This window comes from Urocitellus parryii, chromosome 6 (genome assembly GCF_045843805.1).
Source record: "Urocitellus parryii isolate mUroPar1 chromosome 6, mUroPar1.hap1, whole genome shotgun sequence".
Taxonomy (NCBI): Eukaryota; Metazoa; Chordata; class Mammalia; order Rodentia; family Sciuridae; genus Urocitellus; species Urocitellus parryii.
This window is the reverse complement of record NC_135536.1, coordinates 152,952,032-152,978,256: the sequence shown is the minus strand read 5'-3', so window position 1 is coordinate 152,978,256 and position 26,225 is coordinate 152,952,032. Positions and strand designations below refer to the sequence as shown.

Sequence of the window (26,225 nt, the reverse complement as noted above, 5' to 3'; positions counted from 1 at the left end):
ATGAAGAGGACCCCCACCTGCCAAATCTGACTCCTCCACTCAGCAGAACAAGATAGACAGAAGCCCTACAGGGTAACCTCAGGTCTTATTGAGACAGAGTTATTTTTTTTAATAATGTCACAATATTCTACCAAGTCTCATGACTTTCCCCTGTTGATCCCTTTTTGTTGATCTGTCCTTTCTGTAGCTGCTGGATTGGTGTTGCAATTGCTTTTCTGTTTTTCTAGTAGGATTTACATAAACAGCACATTTCCATGACAATATAAATGACTCTAGCACTTTCCAAAGACCATAAACCCAACAAGCCATTAGCAATAAAAGAAGCTGTCAAACATTGCTCTCAACACACTCAGCACCATGGCACAATTCATTTTTTTTCAACTTTCAAAATACCCAGATGTATAATTAAGTGCCTTTGTTACAAGACTGCTTTCTGTTAAAGTTATTTGAGTCATACTCAAATAACTTTGATGACTTTTTAAATATAGATGATTTATAAGATTTCTAAAGAGATTACTGCTACTGACAACAACAGTGCCAGTTAAGCAATAAACGTTTGTTGAATGAGTTTTTACTAAAACTATCTCTCTGTCCTCACCCTACCAAACTCTGCCTTCTGAAAATGCATAGAGAATGGGCTAAGTATTGGTGACACATGCCCCAGGCACTTGCCACTGCTAATTGAAACAGGTCTGGATATTAGACCCAAGCCTGGCTAATGAGGTTCACTTCCCTGGTAATCTGAACTTGGACCACTGAGAATAAATTACTTAGAATGTGGAGGGCCATGGAAAAAGTAATGACTGGGGTTTGGAGCAGCTTGGAGCCAAATGATAAAACAGCAAGTGTTTCTATTGAAATGAGGACACATTATATATAAGAAGAACAGTGGAGGATTCCTCTCCTCCCTATTTCCACGGCCTCTCCCACTTCTGTACATCTGTGGAACAGCTTTTCCTTTGATCTATCTTTTCAGAGACATTTGTATAGCAACAGCCTTGAGAAAATAGAGATAATGTTTTCTTGGGAGCAGAGGGAGGATTTGTTGTCTGATAAGGATAATGAAGATAATATGTCCTCTGGGACAAAGGGCAGGCAGGTTCACTAACAGCCCCTGATAAGATGAAGATTTCTGAAACGTGATGATTTCTCAATGCTGATGAAAACTCACTGCCTGTGCAGCAACCTCGTAGGCCCACTTCCCTGTCACCTTCTTGAGCCATGGAGGGAGGGAGGGTGAGGGAAAGTGATGCTTATGTATCCTGCTGTACTCTGAATAATGAGTAATGAGGCCTTTGGTCTCTGAACCAGGAGTCTCCTGTCTTTTCCCAGCAACCAAGAGATTGTGGTAAGCTAACTGGATAACTTTCAAGTAAGATAGATGGTTGGTCTTTTGTAGCTCTTGACAGAGAGTTACCAAGTAGAATACTTATCAAGCTACTAACACTATTCAGGAAAGATTGACAGGGAGAAAGCATGGTGTAACAACAAAGAACAAATCTCATTTCTGAAGTGAAGAAAGGAGACTCCATCTAGAACCATTCTTACAATGAGCTCTTTTAATTTCCAAATAGGTTTGCAGGAACTTTTGTTGAATCTATTTTTAAATATATTCATTATACTCTGAACACTGGTAAGGCTATGTGTTCTCTGCATTGATTCCTGTGTTATTCAGTTTTGAGAGGTTTGAATTTCCCCAACTCATGCAGGGATAAAAACATTTCTCAAATGCTCCTATAATTTTCTTCCTTGGACACTGGAAGGAGGACAGGAAAGGCTACTTTCCCACTGTTAATAAAAGTCTAGGAACAGAATGTCTGAACACACAGCCCAGCTCCTATAATCACAATGACTATAATGATAAGTTTGAGAAGAGTATGAAGTTCTGAATTCTATGCTGAACATTTTGCATGAAATGAGTCAACTGTTTCAAATGGGGTGTAGCACATAGTAATTGTGACATAAATGTCTGGTTTCTTTATTTCATGTTATCTTATTTAACAAGGTAAGAACTTTAGTGTACATCTCTTAAAATGGAGGCCTAAAGAGGTCAGTGCCCAAGAACAAGGGATCATAGTGTTTTGTGTTGGGTAACAGAAAACACAGCTAAACACAATAAAACCAGAATGTTGCTCATCTTACATAAAACAAGGGTGGTCAAATTATGTTGTGAGCTTATACAAATACGTCATAATGAATCCCGCTATTATGTACAATACACCAAAAAAGAATTTTTTTTAAGAAGTCAAGGATAGTGTCACCAGAGTTGTCTGTTTTATCAACTCTCATTAGTATCAAGTACTCAAGTTCCTTTCTGCCTGCCCTTCCATCCTCCACAAATTGACTGTAGCACACTAAGAAAATCTTTTATTTTACCTGATAACCACAAGATGGTTGCATCTCCTCCAAGCATCTTATCTCCAGGATATAAGAGCCAAACCTTTCTTAGAAGTTGCCTTTACAGATCTCCCCACATGTCTTACTGGCCAGAATTAGGCCATATCTCTATACCTAAAACAATCCCAGTTTACAGGGAAGAAATCAATTTTAGCCATATAAGTACATTTAAAATGCAGTCCTAAACAAAACTAGAGTCTGCCAACGAGGATGAAGAGACGACAGGATTTGGGAAACCTGCAACAATGGCTAAAGTTTTGCCAAAGCCAGACTGGGGCCTCAGGCCCTAAAACTCTATTCTTAAGCTTTAAGGTATCACTTCCATTATGAAAAAAAAAGTTCTACATCCAGCATATTAGTCACAGGCACCTGTGACTATCCAGCATGTGGAACATGGTTAATTCTGAGGAATTGAATTTGAATATTTTAACTGTAACTTAAATTCAAAGACCTGCATGGCTGTATTGGCTATCATACAGACAACATAGAAACACAATGTTAATAGCATTCATGAATCTGGTAACACTGCTGTAGAAGTAGAAATATCTTCTGAGCATATAATGCTATAAGAATACAATGGGATACACACATGCAATTTAAACTTTCTAGTAAGTCACATTAAAAAAAGGAAAGAGATGCAGGTAAAATTCATTTTATAATATAATTTATTTTACCTCCATACCCCAAAATTATTATTTGAACATATAACCAATGCCAAAAAACAAGAACATATTTGTGATATGACTCTCTCTTCTGGTCATCCTAAGTCCTTGAAATTCTATGTGTATCTGACACTTAAAAGCATCTCTGTACTTGAATTCCACATTTCAAGTGCTTCATGGCTTGTGTAGCCAGAACTGGTCTGGAGATTTCAGAGAGCATCCATCAAAATTTTCTTTCCTGACACACAACTCTGGGAAATGGGCAGATGAGGAAAGCAAGGCTCAGAAGACATAAGCCAGTAGCTCTCAGATTCAAACATCATCAGAGGCCCCTGGTTAACCTACAGTCCAAGCCAACCTTGGTGTGTGTGACTCATCAGGGCTGGAAAGACCGACCCCAGGATGCGCATTCTAACAGGTGATATTGATGGTCTGGCCCAGGGTCACACTTTAAAAACCATTTTCTAGAGGAGTCACACAAACTCACACCCCTGGGAAGCAGAAGGCCCAGAATTAGAACATTTGCTTTGTGTCTTTCAGCTCTTTCTCTTCATGCATACAAAGCTGTGAGGTCAGGTTGCTTGGTCTGAAAATGACTCACATGGAACACTCTGTAATGGCGCCCACATTCCCTCCAGTGGCCTGCAACCCACTCCCACAGAGTGGACAGCAGAGCCTCAGTAATGTGGACACTCCATAACCATTTAACCAAGGTTGTCTGCCACAGTCTGGCTGGGCACAAATAACCGAGCCACCACAAAGCCTTGTAGATTCAAACAGCAACTCTTTATTCCCCAACTCTCATGGGCACTGCACACACCACACGGGACCACACTCCCTCCACCGGGCTCCATCCCATCTCTCTGAACCCCCCTTGAGAACTCACGGGAACTCTGAAAGTAGTGGGCTCCCGAGGCAGCAAGAACTGCCCTATAGCTATAGCCCGACAGTAAAGGTCAAATATACAATACAATCAATCCAGCATCACAGCAATTATATATAGCTCAACTCAAATCATCATCTCAGTGGTTCGCTGATGTCACCTTACAACCATTCCCTCTGGCAAATGCCAGGCATCATTCTGACTGGGCTGAGGCTTTCAACAGTTGTCTATCTCAGACCTGAGGCTTTTACAAACAGACCTTTCCTCTATCTCATATGATTTTAGGTTCAGTTTCTTTAAAAGAAACTTTAGTAAGCACAGCTTCAGTATGTTTTGTCTACAATGCTTGGGGCCAAATGTGTTTTAGATTTGGATATATTTTTCAGACTTGGGAATATATGCACTTACATAATGAGATATGTAGAGCATGGGACCCGTGTCTAAACAGAATTTCATGTATGGTTCATGTGTACTTAATACTCACACACTGAAAGTCATTTCATATGGTATTTTTAATAATTTTGAGCATGAAATAAAGTTTCATGGTGGGGAATTTTCTACTTGCACGCATTATGTTGGTGCTCAAAAAGTTTCGGATTTGGAGCATTTTGGAGGCCAGATTTGGGGTTGGGGATGCGCAATCCCCTGTAGTAAGGTTCTAAGGAAACCCTCTTACTGGGTCTTCAGAGTAAAGCCAGGTGCTCTATTACCACACTGTCTAGGATGTCACTGCAGTTCAAGTGGGAATTAGAAGATGCTTTCTCCATCCAGAGGTAACTGTTCAAATCACTTCTGATGATGATGATCCACACTTAGCCCTGGGTAAGTTGTATTTTTCATACGAGCAATGGCAGAGCTGGTTGAAACCAAGCCCCAAGCTTCTGAAAACACTTGAGGGGATTAGGTACACCAGCAAGTAACAGAAGTGGCTCTCAAGACTGCTGTTGCCACAGCCAAGGGACAAGCCTCCCCTTGGCACTGCTTTTTTCAGGAGAAGCTTATATGTCCTGATCTGTGGGCCAGAGGCTTCCAAGATAGCTCCAGCTTGCAGATGCCTCCAAACTTGAGGGGCACATTGGAAAGATGAAGATGAGGACTGAGGAACTCACAGATCTAACCAAGATGGAAGAGTATAGGGGTAGGGGAACTAAGGCCCCTGCTCCAGCTTCTCATTACTATTCCTGGATAATTTCGTAGGGCTTTCTAGTAGCTGAAACTAGCTGTGCCTCTAGGCAGCCCTTTCACCATCTAAAGGTCCCTCAGACCCAGCTCAGTTCTGGCTCTTCACCACTCATAACAATGTGCAGGGGAACAATTTAGGTCTGATGCCAGACAAGTGATCAGTGGACAAAAAATAATACCCAGTATAGATATTATAGAGCAAAAGGTTAGGGAGAGTACAGTGAACAGTGTCCTATCAACAGACTGCTTTCCCATATCTTCTACACAGCCTGGATGTCTCCCTAGGGCTTTTCTCTTGAAGAAATGAGGTAACTGATTTCAGGTGCATATTCAATGCCCTGGGAGAGAACAGTTCTGCAGACCCAATTGCCTCAGCCTCACTTGGGCCCCTAGGCTGCTCTTGCCCTTCTTGAGCTTTCTGCTTCTCTAAGCAAAGTGCTCTCTTGGATTTTCAGACATTTCTCTTGACCTCTTCTTCTAGCCCTCCCAGAGGCTCAGTGAAATCTGTACACTGCGGGTCCAGGCTGCCTGCCTCTCTGTGATTCCATCTAATTAAATGTTACATCCCTGCACTTTAAAATTACTTGGAAGCCTTTGAAATATATAGATGCTTGGACTGCACTGCAGACCAATGAGCTCAGGGTGAACTGGAAACAGGTCAGACATCAGTCTTTTTATACCTCCCAGGAGCCTCAAACATGCAGCCTGCACTGGAGATCCTCAAACATGCAGCCTGTACTGAGGTTGAAGACCCCATGCTGCAGGGAGTGCTGGTGCTCAGGGAAGTGAGTTCTGGGGTGGGGAACAAAGGCCCCTGCTCCAGCTTCTCATTACTATTCCTGGAGCTGTAGTCTCCAGGGTGGGCTCAGACCTCATCTATGGTGAGCCAAAGCAGGGACTGATCCTGTCCTCTCACCTCCCAGCATCATATAGGAAAGATGCTTGTTGCTCCAGCTCCCTGCCTCTGACAAGCCTTGGTATAAAACCAACTTTTTATTCATTTTAGTCATTTTTTAAAGCTAAGATGCTGTTCAATGTTAACATGTACTACTACATTTTAGATATTGAATGTTCCCCAAGGTCCATGTGTTAAAGGTGTGATTCCCAAGGTGGTGCTATTGGGAGGTAGTGGTACCTTTAAGAGGTGGAGCCTAGTGATAGGCACTGAAGTCTTTGGGGATTGTGCTCAGCCCTTCTCCCCACCCCCTCCCTTTTGCTCCCAGACCATTATGTAAGCAGCTTTGCACTGCCTTGTGCTCCCAAAAAGATGCCTTGGCCTTACTCAGGCCCAAAGCAATAGGGCCAACTGATCTTGGATTGAAATCTCCAAAATTATGAGCCAACATAAACCTTTTCCCTTTATTAGTAATTTATCTCAGGGTTTTTTTTGTTTTGTTTTTTGGTTTTTGTGTTTTGTAGTAATGGAAAGATGACTATATCACAGCATGCTTAGGGCACCTGGAGCTATGAACTACCAACTACAGTGGATTCTGGTTTAGATACACTACTTCTAATAAATACATATAGAATTTCTTAGTGCTAGATACATCTAACCGTTTCACATAATTCAACCTGTTTAGACCACATAGCAGCCCATCTAAGATAGGGTTAGGATTTATTCCATTTTACAGAGAAGGAAATGGAGGTCCAGAAAGGTTGAATGATTTGTCCAAAATCACACAGCTGGTGAAATTGGCATTCAGACCAGGGCAATTTCATTATGTTATACTGCCTCCAGAAATACCAAGCATTCAAATATCACTTTCACCCAACCCTGCCAACTGAATTAAAATGCCTAGTACCTCAGTTTCAGGCTTTCCCCCTACTTTTGGAGAAGAACCAACCTGACCTGAATTTTCCAGTCTCCTATTCTTTACCTACATGAGAACTATTCATAACAATGATGCTGTGTCGAGGACAGGAAACTTTGGTATAAAACCAACTTTTTTCATTTTAATAATTTTTTTAAAGCTAAGATACCCTCCCCAACCCCTGAAACCCACTCCTAACCCTGTTCAGAGTTTGAGGCATGGTAGAACTTGAGGGGAACAGGATAGCAGGATAGTATTCCTTAGAAGCTTGTGACCTCCAGGTCCATCTTGAGAGGGGGGTCTCTCCATCTCTGGAAAATTCACTCTTGCTTGAGTGATTCACATCTCAACATTTTCCTTGGCTCCTTCTTGAACACTGAAGTCTTTGGCGAGTATTTTGAAACCAGGGGATTCCCCACTCTCAGCTTTGAATATTCAGTACAATCCCCAGCAGCTCCCGTGTTGTAGTGAAAGGCACATTCCATCTTTACTATTGTAAAACCCTTTGGAGATGATGTTTTGGAGAAAAGTATCAGTCCCTTGGAAGTTAACCTAGTATTTAAACAACTCCAAACTCTTCTTTTTCTGATTAAAAATTAAACTCATAAACAACTACTTAATGTGGAAATGAATAAAATGGAAGTGGAAAGTCTCCCATAATGAGAACATCCATATGTCTTAGTTTGGCTGAAATAGTCAAGATGTTGACTGTGTTGGTTCAGCATGATTGCTGGGATAAAGTTGGTGCTGGGGATTGGACCCAGGACTCTGGGCATGCTCTGGGCACCCTACCACTGAGCCACACCCTCAGCCTTTTAGCACAATTGCTAATAGAACCTACTTTCACTCCCCAAAGGATCAGGTTTGTGCATAACCCATCATGATGGAATGTGTTAAGGAATAGAATCTGGCTGTGACAGCAAATTCTATCTTCACTATTTGGATGAAGTTGAGATACTATTAGTGTTTCTCCCCTGTGTCTCAGAATTAGTTTAAATACAAGTTAGATTTAAGAAGTCTATAAATAGAAATCTATGTACAACTAATAACAAAAACAATAATAGCAAAAGAAGATGTATTGTTAATGGTCCACCCCCTCCACTTCACCTTTTGCTCTCTGAAAACAGCCAAACACTGAGACATTAGAACAGTCTAGGAGACATGTGTGGGCAGGGGGACCCCACCTTTACTCCTATCATTCATATTCTTCTTTTAAGGCTATTCACAGTAGGACAGAGAAGAAATACCAGGACAGTAGATGTTTAGTGGGTGCTGACCAGGGTCCAGGTGTTCTACAATGTGGTGGATTCTCATAGGACCCAAACATGTAGCAACCATCATGTCCACTTTTCAGGTGCGAAAACTAAGGCATGAGGAGATTGAGGAACTTGCCCAAAGCAGCACTCTTGACAAGAAATGGAGCTGGGTTTGAAACCACTCGAAACAGCCTTCTTACGTATGATATGTACTCTCTGCCTACAGAATATGCACCAGGAATGCCCTGAGTGTGCCCTGGTCTAGCAGTCTGGGCACAAGCTTGTAGTTCTTGCCTGAGATATTGTGTTGGCCCCAAAAGACTCTTTGTGCATACTTCAAAAGATTCTCTGTCATCCACTGCCAAAAGTCAGGGAGCCCATATCAGTCAGCTTTGTATCACTGTGACCAAAATACCTGACAAGAACAACTTAGAGGAACAAAAGTGTATTTTTGGTTCTCAGTTTGAGAGATTTAATCCATGGCTGATGAAATCCATTGCCTTGGGCCCAAAGTAAGGCAGAACATTATGGCAGAGAGAAGCTACTTGGCTCATGGCAGCCAGGAAGCAAAGAGAGCACAGGGAAGAAGACTTCCAGAGCATGTTCTAGGGGATCCACCTCCTCCAACCATGCCCCTCCTGCCTACAGTTACAACCCAGTCAGAACATTCAGACTAGGATAGACTAATTAGGTCACAGCCTTCCTAATCTAAACATTGCACCTCTGAATATTCCTGCATTAACATAGGGACTTTGGGGGGACATTGCCTATCCAAACCACATCAGAGCCAGATTCCATTTCTGACCCTGATACACAACTCATCCATACTCCCTACTTCTCCAATTTCAGAAGAGGGTACAAGGTACACAAGGCTCCTCCACGCTCTGTAGCCTTGGCACCCTTCAGGTAGCTCATATTGCAGATGCACCTCACCCTGTTCCCCATGCCCCAGCATAGCATCTGCTATGAAGATTTCCTTTTCTTTTCTTCCTCCTCCTCCTCCTCCTCCTCCTCCTTCTTCTTCTTCTTCTTCTTCTTCTTCTTCTTCTTCTTCTTCTTCTTCTTCTTCTTCTTGACTCATACCTAGGGACTCCTTTCTTCTTCTTTATTTCTTTCTTTTTTCTTTTTTTTTTTTTGGTGCTAACATTTTTTTTATTATTTTTTTTATTGGTTGTTCACAACATTACAAAGCTCATGACATATCATATTTCATACATTAGATTGAAGTGGGTTATGAACTCCCAATTTTACCCCAAATGCAGATTGCAGAATCACGTCGGTTACACATCCACAATTTTACATAATGCCCAATTAGTAATTGTTGTATTCTGCTACTTTTCTTTCTTTCTAATACAAGGTCTCACTCAATTGCTTAGGGTCTTGCTAAATTGAACCTGCAATTGAACCTGCCTTGAACCTGCAATTCTCCCTACCTCAGCACCCTGCCAAGTTACTGGGATTACAGGCATGAGCCACTGTGCCCAGCCCAGCTTCCCTTTTCAGAGTCCACCTTGCTCTCACTGCCATGATCATCCTCTTTTGTCACATTATCTGAGAAACCTTCTGTGGCTCCCACATGCTCCCACCCTTCCTCTGCGATCCCAGACACTTGTATTTATTTGCCTATTGGGTTAGTGGTGACCTTCACTGGGTTCCAGCAGCACTGCATGCAAAAGATCATTTTCTCATACTGAGGCACCTTGTACAACATGTTCCCTTGGATGCTATCTCATGGCAGTTCTTGGCATGGGACAGATACATCATTATTTATTGACTGTCAGAGTGCATAAATGAATGCTCAGCTTCCAGCCCCCCCCCCACCAGGACTCTAGAAATACTATGTTTGTAAATTCATGATATTCTACCCATCAAGTTCATTTACATGAATTGCTTACCCCACAGGTCCAATATTCATGTAAGATGGTAATGTATTTATCTTATTAAATGCTGCTTGTTTTGCTCAAATTGTTTGCATATGTTGGGGAAGGAGCAGAATCGGGAAGCATTAGGAGGGAATCTCTGAAATAGAAATGGGAAAGATTCCCAGGATTCTCAGGTTAGACAGGACAACAGGAAAGACTTTCCCAGGCAAGGGAGAGGGCTAAATGGGCAGAGAGGACAGCAAAGGAGGAAAGTTGAGGATGATGGGACCCAGCATCTCTGCATTGGGTCCAGAGGTGTTATGCAGAGGGGCCAGTCTAGAGTCTCCCCTAGAGTCTAGCATTAAAGGGGAAAGTCTCTGTTCTCTTCCTTCTACCTTAATCTGAAGTTCCCCTTGTCCCATTCCCCTAAACATTAATACCACCTAGATTGATGCAAATGCTGTCTCCTTCCTGGTGGTGAGAGTATCTCCCCTAGGAGCCATGATGTAAATGGGACCAGAGGAAAGGAAAGACATACTTAAGGAGTGATTATAAAAGGGTGGAGCACTGCTAGACCACCTTTATTCAAAGGGTCCCTTGTGTGGCAGAAACTTGAAAGGGGTTTGTCCTTAACTATTGTGTTGTACAGTGCTATCACACAAGTGCTCCCCAACCCAAGGCTCCATGAAGAGCAGTGGGCAGCTTCCAGTCCTTTTCTATGAAAGGCCACCTCCATGTCTAAAACATCTGACCCTGTTCCCTCCATTGCTGCCCAAGCTACCCAGGGAGGAAGCTGGAGCCCCCTACCCAGGAAATTACTTCTAAACCTGTCAAAGTCTTGGTGGGGCTGTGCTGGGGCTCAAGGAGGCCACAGCCTCAGAGGTGCGGTTAACAAAAGCCAGGTTCCTTAATACCAGCTCTACCTTGAAAAAATTTTCCATGGCAAACTTCTCATTTTCAGCAATTCTGCACCTGTGTCAAGCAGCAGAGCTGCGGTAGGGGGCTCTGCCTGTCCCTGTCTAACAGGAAGTGCCAGTGAGCTCAAACTGGAGTTTGGGGGCAGAGGAAACCAATGCTGGTCTTCATGCCCTTCCTGACCACCCTCCTCCTCAGGCACATTCAGAGACCTGGTTTGAAGACCCTCAAATGACCCAACGCTGGTGCAAGGTGGGGATTCTCAGGCTCTGGTACCTGTTGCCTCTACTGTGTACAGAAGACCTGAGGAGGTAGGGTTTGCTTTCTTTGAGGGCACCTGTGTTTCTGCATGTGCATCTCCATTTCCTGTAGTCACCCTACTTCAACTCCACCGAGTTCACAATGAAAAGGTCAGAGCCCCCTACGCAGGGACCCACAATTGTCTGGTCAGCAGGAAAGGGGAAATTGGAACACCTATGCCCACCTAGAACAGACCACGACGTCGGTAGGGGCCTCTGGCTTTGCCTCTATGAAATGGTTTTGACCATGGGACAGTTCTTCCCGAAAATTAAAGGGGCAGGGAGAGAGGATCTCAAATTCAGGGCAAATAACTCTGCATTTTCAGGCCCATCCTGTACGCCTCGTTTGCCAAATGGAGATCTGCACTAGACATCCATCCCTTTTCACTCTCCTGAAGACCTGTCCCATGGTTAAACCCATTTCATAGAGCAGGAACCTGAGGCTCCTACAGGCTTGGTGGTGAATTACAGGTCTGTCCAGGACGGAGCATCGTGGTCCTAATTTCATCTTTTCCCATTCAGCTGCAGGTCCTAGAGAGTAATGAAAGGGTTGGGGAGCACACAACCTGAGATCACGATGGTGACAGAGGGAAAACCAAAGGAGGATTTGGGGATTGGGCTAGAGATCCGAGGGTTGGGGGTGGAGCTGGAAACCTAGAGAGGGCAAAAGAGGTGGGAAAACGGGGCGGGGCCCAGAAAGGGCTACGGGGCGGAACGTGGGGCACGCAGGACCGGTGGGTTCAGAGGGGCTCCAGCTGAGAGGTGGTGGAACTGGCGGAGGCAGTGGGACCAGCCCGGCTCCCGCAATCCTGGGGCGCGGTGCGGGAATGGGCGGGCGCTCAGCGCTGTGCTTCTCGCCTGCTGGTTAGGCGGAGCAGGCTGAGAGCCGCGCGTCTGCGCGCGAGACCCCGGGGTCCCGCCGCCCGCTGTTTCTCGCGCTGCGCTCGCTCCGCCACGCTCCGCCGCTGGGGTGGGCATCCCCAGACATGAGCGCCCCCGCGACGCTGCCCCCCGGGGGCGAAGAAGGGCTCGAGACCACCTGGCCCCCGGCGGCTAACGCTAGTCGCGTCCCGGCAGAGGAGGAGAAGGATACGCGGTCCGACGGCACCGGGACGGCTGGCATGGTCACCATCCAGAGCATCTACGCGCTAGTGTGCCTGGTGGGTCTGGTGGGCAACGCCTTGGTTATCTTCGTGATCCTTCGCTACGCCAAAATGAAGACGGCCACCAACATCTACCTGCTCAACCTGGCCATCGCGGATGAGCTCTTCATGCTGAGCGTGCCTTTTGTGGCTTCATCAGCCGCCCTGCGCCACTGGCCCTTCGGGTCGGTGTTGTGCCGCGCGGTGCTCAGTGTGGACGGCCTCAACATGTTTACTAGTGTTTTCTGTCTGACAGTGCTCAGTGTGGACCGTTACGTCGCGGTGGTGCACCCTTTGCGAGCCGCCACCTATCGGCGTCCTAGTGTGGCCAAGCTGATTAACTTGGGAGTGTGGTTGGCGTCCTTGCTGGTCACCCTGCCCATCGCGGTCTTCGCAGACACCAGGCCGGCTCGGGGCGGCCAGGCAGTGGCTTGCAACCTGCACTGGCCTCACCCGGCCTGGTCGGCAGTCTTCGTGGTCTACACCTTTTTGCTGGGCTTCCTGTTGCCGGTTCTGGCCATTGGCCTGTGCTATCTGCTCATTGTGGGCAAAATGAGAGCTGTGGCACTGAGGGCTGGCTGGCAGCAGCGGAGGCGCTCGGAAAAGAAGATCACTAGACTAGTGCTGATGGTAGTGGCAGTGTTTGTGCTCTGCTGGATGCCTTTCTATGTGGTACAGCTCCTGAACCTGTTTGTCACCAGCCTTGATTCCACTGTCAACCATGTGTCCCTCATCCTCAGCTATGCCAACAGCTGTGCCAACCCCATTCTCTATGGCTTCCTCTCTGACAACTTCCGTCGCTCCTTCCAGAGGGTTCTCTGCCTGCGCTGCTGCCTCCTGGATGCTGCTGGGGGCGCTGAGGAAGAGCCCCTGGACTACTATGCCACTGCTCTCAAGAGTAGAGGTGCGGCAGGATGCATATGCCCCCCACTCCCTTGCCAGCAGGAGCCTGTTCAAGCAGAACCCAGCCGCAAGCACGGTGCCCTCACTGGGACCACCACTTTCTGAAGACCCTTCTCACCTTCCACCCAGCATGGCCACCTCTTTCAGGGACTGCACCACCTGTACAGCCCAACAACTGCACCTCCTGGATGCTCACCTAAAGAACAACCACCTGTTCCCACTTAAGCCCTCTCCTCCCAGCAGTGTGTGACATCCACAAGGGCACTGAACTCCTCTACTGTTCCCCTCTCCCCAGGACTCTGGCTTTCAGGAGAACGCCTTAATGGGGGTAGGACTTCTCTGGGAACTGGGCTAGGGTGTTGATCATTTTGGAGCCTCTGTCTATTTTTGGAGGGATGGGAAGCAGGAGGTGGCCATAGGGTAATAGCCACCTGTGTGTGACTTATTGCAGTGACTGCTTGGAAGGGGAATCAGAAAGGTAGAGGCAGGCAGTAGCCCTTGCTTTTAGCAGGCTTTTTGCCTTGTGATGGGAATCTAGCATGTGCAGAGAGAGAAGCAAGGAAGAACAGTTCCAAGCATGTTCCCTTTGCCTGTTCCTGGGCTCCCGTTGCTAAGTGAGATTTCTGTGCATCAGCCTGAGGCACTTGTTCTGTGTACCACCTCCCCACCATCCCCTGACCTGACACCTGCTTGTAATCATAAGTGTCCAGATTGGTATCCAGGGCTAGTAGCAGGTTTCCTGTGAGTGAAAAAGGTTTGTAAAGACATGCTGCAGGGTTTGCTACAAGGCATAAAGCCAGGTCAGTAATAAAAACGAAGTGGATAAAATCACATCTAGCTCCTATGATGTGTCCCCCCCCCCCATTCTTGGGTGTGGGAATGTGAGACCTCATTATATCCCCAATTTATACCATGGTGGAAAATGGGAGGGGACAGGAAAAGAACAGAGTGGAGGGAAGTCAGCCCACATTTTGAAAGAGGAGCAGCTCTGTCACTCACTATTTGAAAATATCGACATTCAGTTAAAACATCAGCAGGATGTAGCTATTAAATGCAGACTGAACACAGTAAAAGGCTGTGACTTTGTGTCTGGTAGGTTAACCAAATCGTGGGTTATTTTTTGCTAAAATGAAAAGGCTGCTTGTAAGCAGCTTTCCCTCTGATAAAAGCAGAGCAAGGGGCTGAGAAAATACTTGTAACACTTAGGTTGGTATCTGGAGTGAGAATATGTGATTATACAGGGTCTGAAGTGCTTTTTGGGAGACCCCCCACCTGGCTTAACCTAGCAAAAGATACTTTTAGGTTTGTTTGGGACTGTCCTGATGAGCCAGAAAGATATGTCAGGTGGGAGGGGGAATTACAGTCCAAGGGTGAGCCCCTTTGTATTTCAGAGTATCCTTGGAGCAAGTGCCCACAGCTTCCTGGCAGAGGTCTTTAAGAGAAAACACCCTGGTCCTCTCAGCCTCACAGTCTTAAAGTCATGACTGAGTGTCTCCTAGGGCAGCTAGCACATGTTCCAGAAATGGGTACAGGGGAGCTGCTTGGAGACTAATGAGGGTCCACGCAGGGCCAGGAGGCAGGGCAAGAAGCCCAGATCCAGGTGCCTACTGCCACCTGGATCTTGGCTTCTCTCTAAGAGCCTGTAAAAGCAGGTGATGGCACTCTCCTGAGGATTCTGCACAGGAGCCAGAGTTTTATGTGATATGAGCATCTCACTGGTATGCAGAATCACGTAAGAGAGCCGAGTTCTGGTCTCAAGCAAAAATATCATAAAACTCAGGCAGAGAACTCAACCCCTGATCTTCAGAGTTCCCACCTGGAAAATCAACAGGTCTTTCTAGTACTGGCACAGGATGACTCCTGGGGATTTCACTTTACACTTTTTTTTTAATCTATGAGACTATAGATTCCACTTCTTTCTTTTAAAATTAAAAAATAAGAGTCTTTAGGTCAACTGTCTTTGGACATGTAACCGCTGGATACTTAATGACTCTCCAGCCCTCCTTGTCTACCTAGCCCTCCAAATGGTCAGCCAGCAGAATGCTCAAAGAGTGTCAATCAGCATTGGCTGATGTGGAGGGCTAGGTAGTCAAGGAGGGCTGGAGGGTCTTTAAGGTCTGCACATTCTGGTGATCTTCATCTACCCCAGATATGAATAAGTCTCCACTGTATTCTAGAGCCTTTTCATCCCACACACATGTATAGGCACATGTACACATGCAGCACACACATATATGCACAGACACAAGCAGCTATCTCTAACTTGTCTGTACGCTCCAGAATCACCCTGGGCATCCAGAATCAGTTGGTTCCCAAGTCTGTGCCTCATGTAACCATAATTTCTTGGACATCTTTAAAACTGAACTATTTCTTTGTTCCCCAGTGCCTGGTAGGGACACTTTATAAATGTGCTTAGACCACACTGCAAGAACCACACAGATTGATGGCAATGAAGTGTAGGGTTCCTGGCACTGGCAACAATGAGTCTTAGTAATACTCATCCATAGCTGCCCAGATTACAACAGAATTGGACACATTCCATATTTAAAACAGAGCCTTTTAACTTAGGTGATGATGGTGATGGAAAGGCAGCTTCCAGAGATGGGGAGGAAAGTCACCAGCAACAGGGACCTCAGCTACCGCCTGGACCCATGAGCAGGGATTTAAGCTCACTAAGCCTCCGTTGTTTCCTGCTTGAAATATGCACAAAGTGATGTTTTTGAGTTTTGAGCTCTTCCCAGATGTAAACTCTTTTCTTATACACTGGAGAGATGGAGAGAGTGGTAGGCAGCATTCTTTCATACTTAACTCTCTTTCCATCACTTGTGAAACGTGTATTCACACTGCCCTCCACACTTTAGTAATAAATCTTGCAGGGGCAGAAGGAGATTCCTATTGACTATTCTCTTCACTAGCTGCAGAGCCTTTTTTCAATTCTCAGGGCTGAACAACTGAACAGCACCAAGACATCCTGAGCATGGGTTTGGAGTCCTGCCACTTTGTGCTAGTGGCCATCAATCCCAAGATCCTTGTAACAACTGGTTGTACAACCTTGTCCCCCTTCTTTATGTGCAAACCTGAAGTGAATTAAAGTCAGTGAGCTATATGGCCAGGGTCCTGAAAGCCACTTACTTTTATATTCCACAGCCTTGGAGGTAGCAATGGAGGTGCACTTTGATGATGGTCTCCCTCTGCTTGCTAGGACTAGAAGTCACAGTTTAAGATTTCAACATGAATAGGAATATTTTCTACCTCGGGTACAAACAGCCTTTGACCCACCCTTCAATACACCAGAGAATTTGCTTTGCCTTTAAATTGCCTTTAATTTATTGTACTATTGCAAGCCAGATGTTCAGCTATCCCAGATAGTAGAGAAAATGGTATTTGAACTTGACAGATGAATTTCATCAGAGCTCTTGACCAGTTAGTTGGCACTCTATCTTTGAGCAAAGAGGGATAGCATTTCACTCTCATCTTGAAATTTCTGGATGCACATCCATTAAAAAATATCATACCTGGAATTCCTCAGGTCCCAAAGGCTGATACAAAGAAAAAAAAAAACAAATGTGGCATATTTTTGCTACGTTGCCTCAGAAACCTAATGTGAATCCTAGCAAATTTCAGCACTGAAACTCTTCTCTGATGAGTTATAGGTTATGAATCACCCCCATTTTTCACTTTATCATTCCTAAGGATGTGTCAACATAGTTTCAAATTTCTTAAGCTCAAATGTCAGAATCTTAAGGCTGTGTTGGCTGTGACACCTCTATATGATAGTCAAGATAACACCCTGAATCTGAAAACTTCGCTCTGTAGTTCTGTGTGCAGATCGGGGTGCCCTTGGACAGTGAGCCAAGTACTTCTCTCAGGCAAGGTAATCAACTTCAAGATAACACAATGAATCTACAGAGGCAGGAGCCCAGACATTATGGAGTGTGGAGACTAGTGTAAAAGGTAGGCATTCATCAAATGACCACGGAAGTGAAGGTACAATTCCATTCTTAGCTGAAGTAAAACAGATACAGGAAAGGAATCTGGCTTTTATGAAATGATATAATAAAGACTTCCCTGGTATCAGAGCAGGTATCCCTGGAGAAGGTCGCTGGAAACACCCTCCTTCAAAGAACATGTGGGAATTAACAAGGAGAGGAAGGATGTGCAGTGCAAGATTCTAAGCAGAGGGAGCAGCATATGCAAAGGACCTGCAGTGGGAACTATTAAAATGTCTTCATGTAACTGAAACAGACTCAACAGTAGCTGGCGATGCTGGTTCATCTGGAGGTGCTGGCAGATACAAAGGGGGAAAAGTCTGTCCAGCAGCATCTTAAGGATTTAGTACTTTGTCCCAAGAGCCAAGGAACAGCAGTGACAAACTCTAGTGAGAGGGCTGGGGATATAGCTCAGTTGGTAGAGTGCTTGCCTCACATGCACAAGGATCTCAGTTCAATCCCAGCACCACACACATTAAAAAAAAAAAACCTCAAGTGAGAGATTTGGGTCTATGTGGCAAGAAAAGTCCCTCATGGGGTCTTGTATCCTTGCACAATTGGGGCACAGGTGTCTCCACTTTTCCGAAGGGATTAGCAGAATGATGTCATTTTTAAAAAACTTCATTAACTTTGAATCCACTGAAAATCAGAGTTCCCAGCCTAATGGGATTGACTTAATGTCTAACAGCAGAAGGCTGCCCCAGGTCATTGCTGTCACAGAATGGACATACACCAGAGAAGGTGAGAGAATAGATCAGGGACAAGTCCCAGCTCTCCCACTTGGCAGCTTTGCATGACTCCTGGAAAGCATCGTGGCCCTCTGGAGAGGGCAGAACAACAATATTCAACAAAGGTGCTCAATGACTCCCAAAGGGCCTTCTGCCTGGCTCAGAGGAGCAAAGCTCACCAAATCACAGATGAAGAGGAACCTGGAGTGTTACCGAGATTGTATGTGTGTGTGTGTGTGTGTGTGTGTGTGTGTGTGTGTGTGAGAGAGAGAGAGAGAGAGAGAGAGAGAGAGAGATCATTTAAATTAGTCTTTCTATAGCCATTCTGAACAGACTGTGATTCCTTTTAAATCTATTTTTATTCAGATCTAATTTGCATATGGTAAAATTTGCTGTTTTTAGGTGTATAGTTCTATGAATTTTGACATGTAGTTATGATTCTGTAGCTGCCACCCCAATCAAGATAGGGACTATTTCTGTCACCAGCTACTTCCTACTCAGTGACTTTCAGTTGCAGTCTGGTGGGGGGGGCACAGAACGCATTGGGAGAACCGGAGGGGTATAGAATTGGGATGATGCTTTCCCAATGTCCAGCAAATTTCCCTCATTACACCATTCCTTGAATTCCTACCACCAGCCTGAGGAGTCTCAACCCTTTGACTCAGGAAGATGCTGCTTTCATTTCCTAAATTAGATTTTTGTTTTTGGTTTAAGCACTGAGCTACATCCCCAAACCTTATTTTGAAACAGGGTCTCACTAAGTTGCTTAGGGCTGGCCTTGAACTTGGGATCCTCTTGCCTCAGCCTCTCAAGTGGCTGGTATTACAAACATGTGACACAATGCCCTGCCATCTCCTGCACATATTCGGGCAAGGACTTGTTTCTGGGTTTGTGTCCCCTCCCATTTTACCTTTGTTTTCTATGGTTGCTTACCGTGCTCTGGAGAGTTGCTGACAAACTGAAAAAAAGAAGCCAGGACTCACCCCAGGCCTTTCCTAGGGTTTCCTTTCTTCTAGAATTACATGTTAATTTCCACAGGACCACCTCTTAGGTGAAAATATGAGAAGAAAGATGGGAATCAAATCTTGGCAAAGAAACACACACACACACACACACACACACAAATGGTGCTTGGGGTTCATATCATGATTTCCAAACAAATGCATTAAAAAGAGGACTCTTATTATAAGGGAGATGGTGCCCGAGGATTCAGATGTCCAGTATCTTTGTGGAAGGTGGAGTCCCTCTTCTCAGGGCAGGAGGCTGGAGGGAGAAGGGAGAATTAGGGGGGCTGTTGAAAAGCCCATCTCTTCCTTACTGAGTGGGATGAACGATTCCCAAGGCAGGGTAAATTAGTAGTTGGGGATGACCCCAGAGGGGGATATGAAGAGAACAATATTAGAGATGTAAAAAAGAAGATTTCTATAGCAGAATAATAATGGCTGTGAAATGTCGTGTGTGTGTGTGTGTGTGTGTGTGTGTGTGTGTGTGTGTGTGTGATGGTGGTGGTGGGGACAGAACCCAGGGCCTTGTGCATGCAAGGCAAGCACTCTACCAACTAAGCTATCTCCCCAGCCCTGAAGTTTCCTATTTTAACAGGAAATCTCTGAATCCTTGCATACCATCACCCTTATAATGACAGGTTGCAGGCAGAGGTTCAAGGAAACTCTGGCCTATAGCCTAAATGGCATGATGGTTACAGACCCCAACTTTGAATCCTAGTGCTTTTCATTAGATCACTGAAGCCCTCTGCTGTCTGCTCCCCCACCCTAATTCACTTTGAGTGATCAGATCCCCAGGGTTCTTTTGTCTTTTGCAATCACACTTTCAAAACAGGCTGAAAAGGATATTGATTCATTTAGAATCTGATGTTAAAACAATGTTTAGTTTTTCCTGGGAGAGGAAATGGACTGTTTGCCTACATTAGAACCTGCTGACCATGAATAAATGAAGGAAGGACTCACTTGATACAAAAAGATAGTCCAGAAACCAGGCATTCATTCTGGAATAGGAAGAAAGAAGAACTGGGTGTTGCCTGAATTACTTTATGTAGAAATGCCTGCATGGATCCAGGATATATTTTGGGAACTCCCCACCAAGTCAAGACCATGATAAAAATATGCTTTTATATTCTTTGCAATCTTGGTTTTCCTTGTTGATATAATGCACCCCTACTTAGCACAAGAATAATGGGAGGCCCCAAAAGTTAAAAGTTGGAGACTTCTATCACTTGGCCCTATCCATACCTTAATGTCACACACTAGGGCCCCCCTGAGTTCTGTCTGGGCTGGCACCAGTCTCTCCTTTGGTCCTTGAGCAAGTGGGAAGAACACTTTGGAGGTGTTCTGCCTTTCTTTCTGGTCTCCTTGGGAGGACAATGGAGGAGGCTCTCCATCCCTGTTTTTGACTGGTCATATTAACAGAGAGTACAGACTGCAGCCTTCTACGCTACATTTTACAGCTACTTCTCACCCAACACAAATATCTCCCTCCTTAAGTTGTGATTGATACCCCAAATCCCACCATTACTATTTCTCTAGGATGACAGCATCCCTTGTAAGTGACTGCATGTTGCCTTGAAAGAACACTTTATGCTTTCTACACAACCTTGGATTTGACACTTGAGATTCCAACACCAATTTATTTCTTTATTCACTTGCCCATCTGCTAATTCTTTGAGCATGGATAACAGTTATGGTGTACCCTTTATGTCCCAGAAACTGTGCTCACTTGCCTTGTCTACTCTTCATAGAAACCCAGTAAGGCAGCACCTCTGCCACCCATTTATAGCCTTAGAGGGGTTAGGTGGTACCCATAGCCATGTGACCACTAGATGTCAGGCTTAGATCAAATCCCCACTGGCATCCTCCCCTCAATTGTTAGACCTACTGAGTGCTTACAAGAGGAACTCCAGGGTTCTTATTATCGTTGGATACATGTTTATAAGTCTAGAAGCAGCTGTTATCTTTGCAAATAATTGTGGACCCCAGGATGCTCTTGTTAAAACTCCTTCAACAGCCCATTTTTACTAAGGGCACCATTTATCTGCACTGCTTTGCCCCATTCATTGAGACTTATTAAACTCCTGAATAGAAGCATTGCTTAACTTGCTACCTTCACAGGGCACTGTATGTAGTAGCTTCCCCCTAGCACATGGCATAATAAAGCTGAATCTTAAATGGATACTGAGATACTAGATGTATAAAAACATTTGAATAATTGACTGAACTCAATTTTTCTCATTCCTGCTTTATAAAAACCTTCATGTCTATGCATGTAAAATTCAGTCAGCTCTGTCATTCTAGGAAAAGGGTCCAAGAGATCTGTATCATAAAGACAGTGTTTTTAATATCCAACATAAACGAGGAAGAATTAATAATGGCTGAGACCTTGGTAATAAGGAATGATCACTTGAATTTGAGCCAAACACCCTTTCTGACTACTTTGGGTTTGAATACCTCAGGGAGAAGATAATGCCAACCATATTGCAGAAGGACACACCCCTGGGATTCTGGAGATGCCAAAGGAAGAATTTTCCTTTAATTCATCCCAACATATGATCCTATAATGTATTTGAAAACATATTAACATAAGTCATTGTGTATGAAGTTGTTATGGTTACAGAAAGACAAAATAAATAACTGTGCACATAAGATAACATGAACTCTTACATTGAAAATAACCTCCTCTGGAAAGATATTTGAAAGTCAGAAATGGTACATCGACTTGGCAGCATGGATGGTAGGGTGTAGACCATTCTTTAATGCATTTCATGGCATTTACATTGTTTGTGAGCCCCATTTAATGACATAAAACAAGGAGATGGGGGAAGAAAGGTGAAGAGAGACACAACCCAAGAGTACACTGTAATTTCTTTAATTTGTTTATTTTGTACAAGTATGATCATAAGCAAGGGTTTTGCCTGTGTTCTAGTTTAACTCCAATAAATAAATAACTATGTACAAATGTGCTGAGTTCACAAAACAGTAGAGAAAAACCTTTGCCTTACATATGATACACTCACACATGATACATTTTTGTCCCCAACCATCGAAGCATGATTCCATGCCTAGCTTAGTTCAACCAAAGACCTTCTTGACCCTGTGTGGCAATGTCTAGAGGTGTGTACCTAGTCTTTTCTACCAGAAAGCAAAGCTATACAATGAAAATTCCTCAGTTTCTTAAAAATAAAGGGCCTGACTTGGCCTGCTACTTATTACTGACCCATATTTAATTTTCTAGAACTATTTTCCTCAAGTGACTGATAACCCCTTGCAGATATTGTTAAAATGCATTTCTCATGAACTAGGTGGGGTGGAGCCTAGAACTGTCACTATCTAAGGAGCTTCCATGGGAGGCCCAATTCTTGTCCCAAGACCATATTCCAATGGCTAGGGTTAGGAGGTCCCTCTGAAATGGGAAATATTCTCCAAGTGCCTCATAAGGTGAGACCCTAACTGGACATTGTTATGGGTTGGATATGAGGTGTCTTCACAATGCAGCGTTCATAGGTGAAATGATTGGATTGTGAGGGTTGTACTCTAATCAGTCCATACTAGTTTGAAAGGACTGGGTGGTAACTGGAGGCAGTTGAGTCCTGGCTGAAGGAGATGGGTGACTAGGAGTATACCCTGGAATGATGTGTCTTTCTGTGGCCCCTTCCATTTTTCTCTCTGCTTCCTGACCCCTCCAGAAGCTGAGCTGCTTTCCTCCACTGGACTTTCCCCCACCATGATGTTCTACCTCATCTTGAGCCCAGAGCAATGAAGTCAGCCATCTGTGAACTTAGACCTCCAAATACAGAGCCCCAAATAAAATTCCCCTCCTCTAATTTGTTCATATCAGGTATCTTGGTCACAAGAACACAAAATTGACTAAAAAGGCATCACTCAGGCTCCATTTCCAAGCACCCAATCTCCCTAAAACCAGTACAGCTGCTTTTATTTTTTACTACAAGTATCAAGAGAAATTGAGAGTCAAATTAGCATCAAGCATGAGTCTTCTTAAATATCCCTTGGGAGGTATTTCTCTCAATTTAAGGCAAGCATCTGAATTTTTTCCACACTGTCAAAAATTAATAACAATTATGATGATAACAACTACAGTTCTGAAGAAAATGCCTAATTATCTTAACAACAATTACTATTTTTCAGTCCAAGTCAAATCAACAACAACAATGAAACTCCGGCTCACTTTTTAAAAATGAAGATAAAAACTCCTTGGGTTGAATTTCTATGATAGTCCCATGATATTAATTTGATTATCGCCTCTCACTTTTTAACCTTTGTTAAAATTATTGTGCTCTGGAAGCCTAAAATTCTGGGATAATTATCAAAGCTGATGAAAAAGAAAATACTGCACCGTTTTGGGCTTTAGTGTCTTTGTTTCTGTTTCATGTAGAATGTCTGCCTCGATGGACAGCTAACAGCAAAGAAGTAAGACCAGAGAGAGGTAGGGAGGAAGAGAGAGAGGGGTAAAAAGAAAAAAAGAAAGGAGGAGAAAAAGTAAGTGGGAAAGTCACATACACATAAAGTTTGTATTGGAGAAATACAGGTAGGGGGGAAAGCAAAGGAATGGGGGAAAGTCTAAATATTTTAAAATAATAATAAATATACTGGTCCTCACTATCTCACAAGTCAGCCCCCAAGGCTACAAACCAGTAAGGCTCACCCTTCCTGTCCCCCATGGTAAGGTCCTGGGGCACTTTGCAGTCTGTGTCTTGATGTAAATTTGCCATCTCTGCCCAGTTTTCCCAGTTTTACCCCTAGCATGCTGTCCAAGAGACTGGGGCTCCCCTTCTTCCAATCCTTTCCTGCCCAACTACAATATGGGAGGTTGGGGGAGGATCTTCTCCAGGTGTCAAGCAAGCTAGGGTGCTTCTGGGTAGCCAAGGAGAAAGGCACAGGAAGGAGAAATAGGCACGCTAACACCCAGGTCCCTGGAGGGAGGGCCCTCAGAGTTTCTGCAGTGTCCGATCAGTTCTCACGTGCTGCAGCACCACCTCCTTGGCAGGTGAGCCGCACTTATACTCCAGTTCTGCTGGCGCAGCACCCTGCTTTTTGCGCAGGTGGCATAGGAGTGCCAAAAGCGCCACCACCAGAGACAGGCTTGCAATGGATATGCCAATGAGCACGCCCGAATGCACAGGCCCGGCGGTTGGAGAACTTGAGGTGGAGTCCGGCGTCGGGCTGATTGGGAGCTCTCCAGAGCCATCTTCCTTGTCGTCAATGCTGGGCACCCTGGTAGCGTCACAGTCTGTGCCAACCGAGAAGGCAAGATCAGAGTTGGGCCCACAGATGCACTCATAGCTGCCCGGGAGGTTGCGGCATTCATAAGGACAATATTCATTGTCGCACTCATCTATGTCAGTGCACATGAAACCTTCGTCCAGGATGTAGCCTTCTGGGCACTGACAACTGTCTGGGGTGTTGGGGTCACAGTCTGCGGGGCATGCAGTCTCATTGCAGAACATCTGGCACCTGTGTGGGTCTTGGGGGTTGGGTGCGAAGCCCTCAGCACAAATGCAACGGTACTCTGTTTGACCCACCGGCTGACACTGGTACTCGCAGTTAGCGCCGAAACACGGGTCCACGAGCTCCACGCATTCGCCGTCTACCAGTTCATAGCCAGGATAGCATTGGCACTCAAAGCCACCCTTCGTGTTGACACACCGTTGCGGGCACAGATTTGGGACCATCATACAATCGTCCACGTCCTCGCACCGGTGCTGGTCCGCGGCCAGTTGGTAGCCAGTCTCGCACATACACACATAGGAGCCCGGCACTTCGGAGTTGTTAACGCAGAAGTGCTCACATAGATGGTTGCACGACTGCACTGTGGGTGCTGCGCAGGAGCGCTCGTCTGCCTGCAGAACGGCGTCACCTGGGCAGAGGCAGCTGGGCGTCACAGCGCTCCGGTTGCACGCGTGCTCACAGCCTCCATTCTCCACGTTGCAGTCCCAAGCACCGGGAGCCTCCCGACCCCAGCGCGCCTCTACAGCTCCAGGAGGCACCATGCACATCAGCTCCAAGCCTAGTTTCTCCACCACAGCGGAGGTGCCCACTGGCAGTGCCTGAAAGTCCCTGCCGTGGGCCCCAAACGGGGTGCTGTAGGTGATTGGGACATGAACAGCAACAGCGGCGCTGGGGGCCACCGCCACGGGTCTGCAGGACGCTGCAAAGGGGAACTCACAGAGGAAGCCGTCGGCCTCCTGGTTGCACTGTTGCTCCTCCCAGACCGGTTCTCCAGGCGCTGAGGCTGCCACTGCCGTGACAGTGACGCACAGCTGGCCGCAGAGGGGCGCCCCAACACGGTCAAGCCGCGCCCACCTGCTATAGCTGGTGCGATTGTCTCCTGTAACCCACTGGAAGCCGCGTAGGGGCCCTAGTTGCTCCGGGTCGACGCAGCCCTGATGGAGCACCAAACCGATCCAAATACGCGGGCCGACGCTCTCATCGTCACTCAGTAGCAGGGAGATGACATCGGCAGCCACAGAGGAGCGCACGGTCATCAGATGTCCTTGCAGGCGTTCGCAGGCCTGTTTGGCAGCAAAGAAGGTCACGGGGCCCGGGAAAATCGCGAAACAATCGTGCTCGACGCACTGACTGCTACTGAGCAGAGGCTCTGCTGGTGTGGGAAGCCCCAGGCCCGCCGGGGCCAACACACTCAGAAGGAAGACCCCTAGCATGCTGTCCAAGGGTGTTGCGTGCAGGCGCCCGGGGAAAGTGCGTTCGTTGGGAAGGGGCTAGGACCTGGCCGTGGGTGGGGAGAGGCACCGGGAGCTGCTGGCGACGGCCGCTAGCTTGGGTCCCAGCTCAGACGCTTCTCACAGCGGCGCTCAGCCCCGGCGAGGCAGTCTCTGACATACTGGTCCGCTGAGGCCCGAGTTTATAAATGCGCGGCCCTCCCTCCCTGGACGTTCGGGAAAAGGAAGGAAGTGCTTGGTGGGAAGGGCTGGTTTGCATTCTCGGATTACTGGGTTCTCCGGACGCCTTGCGCCCGCCCTCGCGCCTGGGATCACCTCGCTGGGATGAGTAAACCCGGCCGTCAGCTTAGGGAAGTCCTCGGGCGGGGCTGACAGGGGCGGGCGCCTAGGAAGAACAGCACTCCTGTCAGCAGGACAACCGGTCCCGCCCCGACCACTCGCCACCGCACCCTCCTCCCGCCCCGTGCACTCCCTCCTTAAACTCTTGATCT

At 45.9% G+C, this 26,225-nt stretch overlaps 2 protein-coding genes across 2 annotated transcripts; one reads left to right on the top strand and one right to left on the bottom strand.

Annotated features, from left to right (window-relative positions):
• The first annotated feature begins 12,253 nt into the window (after positions 1-12,253).
• Positions 12,254-14,069, top strand: Sstr4 (somatostatin receptor 4). The gene has a single exon (XM_026393049.2). The coding sequence runs from the start codon at positions 12,254-12,256 to the stop codon at positions 13,415-13,417; it is 1,164 nt and encodes a 387-aa protein (XP_026248834.1). The 3' UTR covers positions 13,418-14,069.
• A 7,834-nt stretch (positions 14,070-21,903) lies between these two features.
• Positions 21,904-25,937, bottom strand: Thbd (thrombomodulin). The gene has a single exon (XM_026393048.2). It carries the CDS (start codon positions 25,714-25,716, stop codon positions 23,983-23,985), a length of 1,734 nt encoding a protein of 577 aa, XP_026248833.2. The 5' UTR covers positions 25,717-25,937; the 3' UTR covers positions 21,904-23,982.
• Between the last annotated feature and the right edge of the window lie 288 nt (positions 25,938-26,225).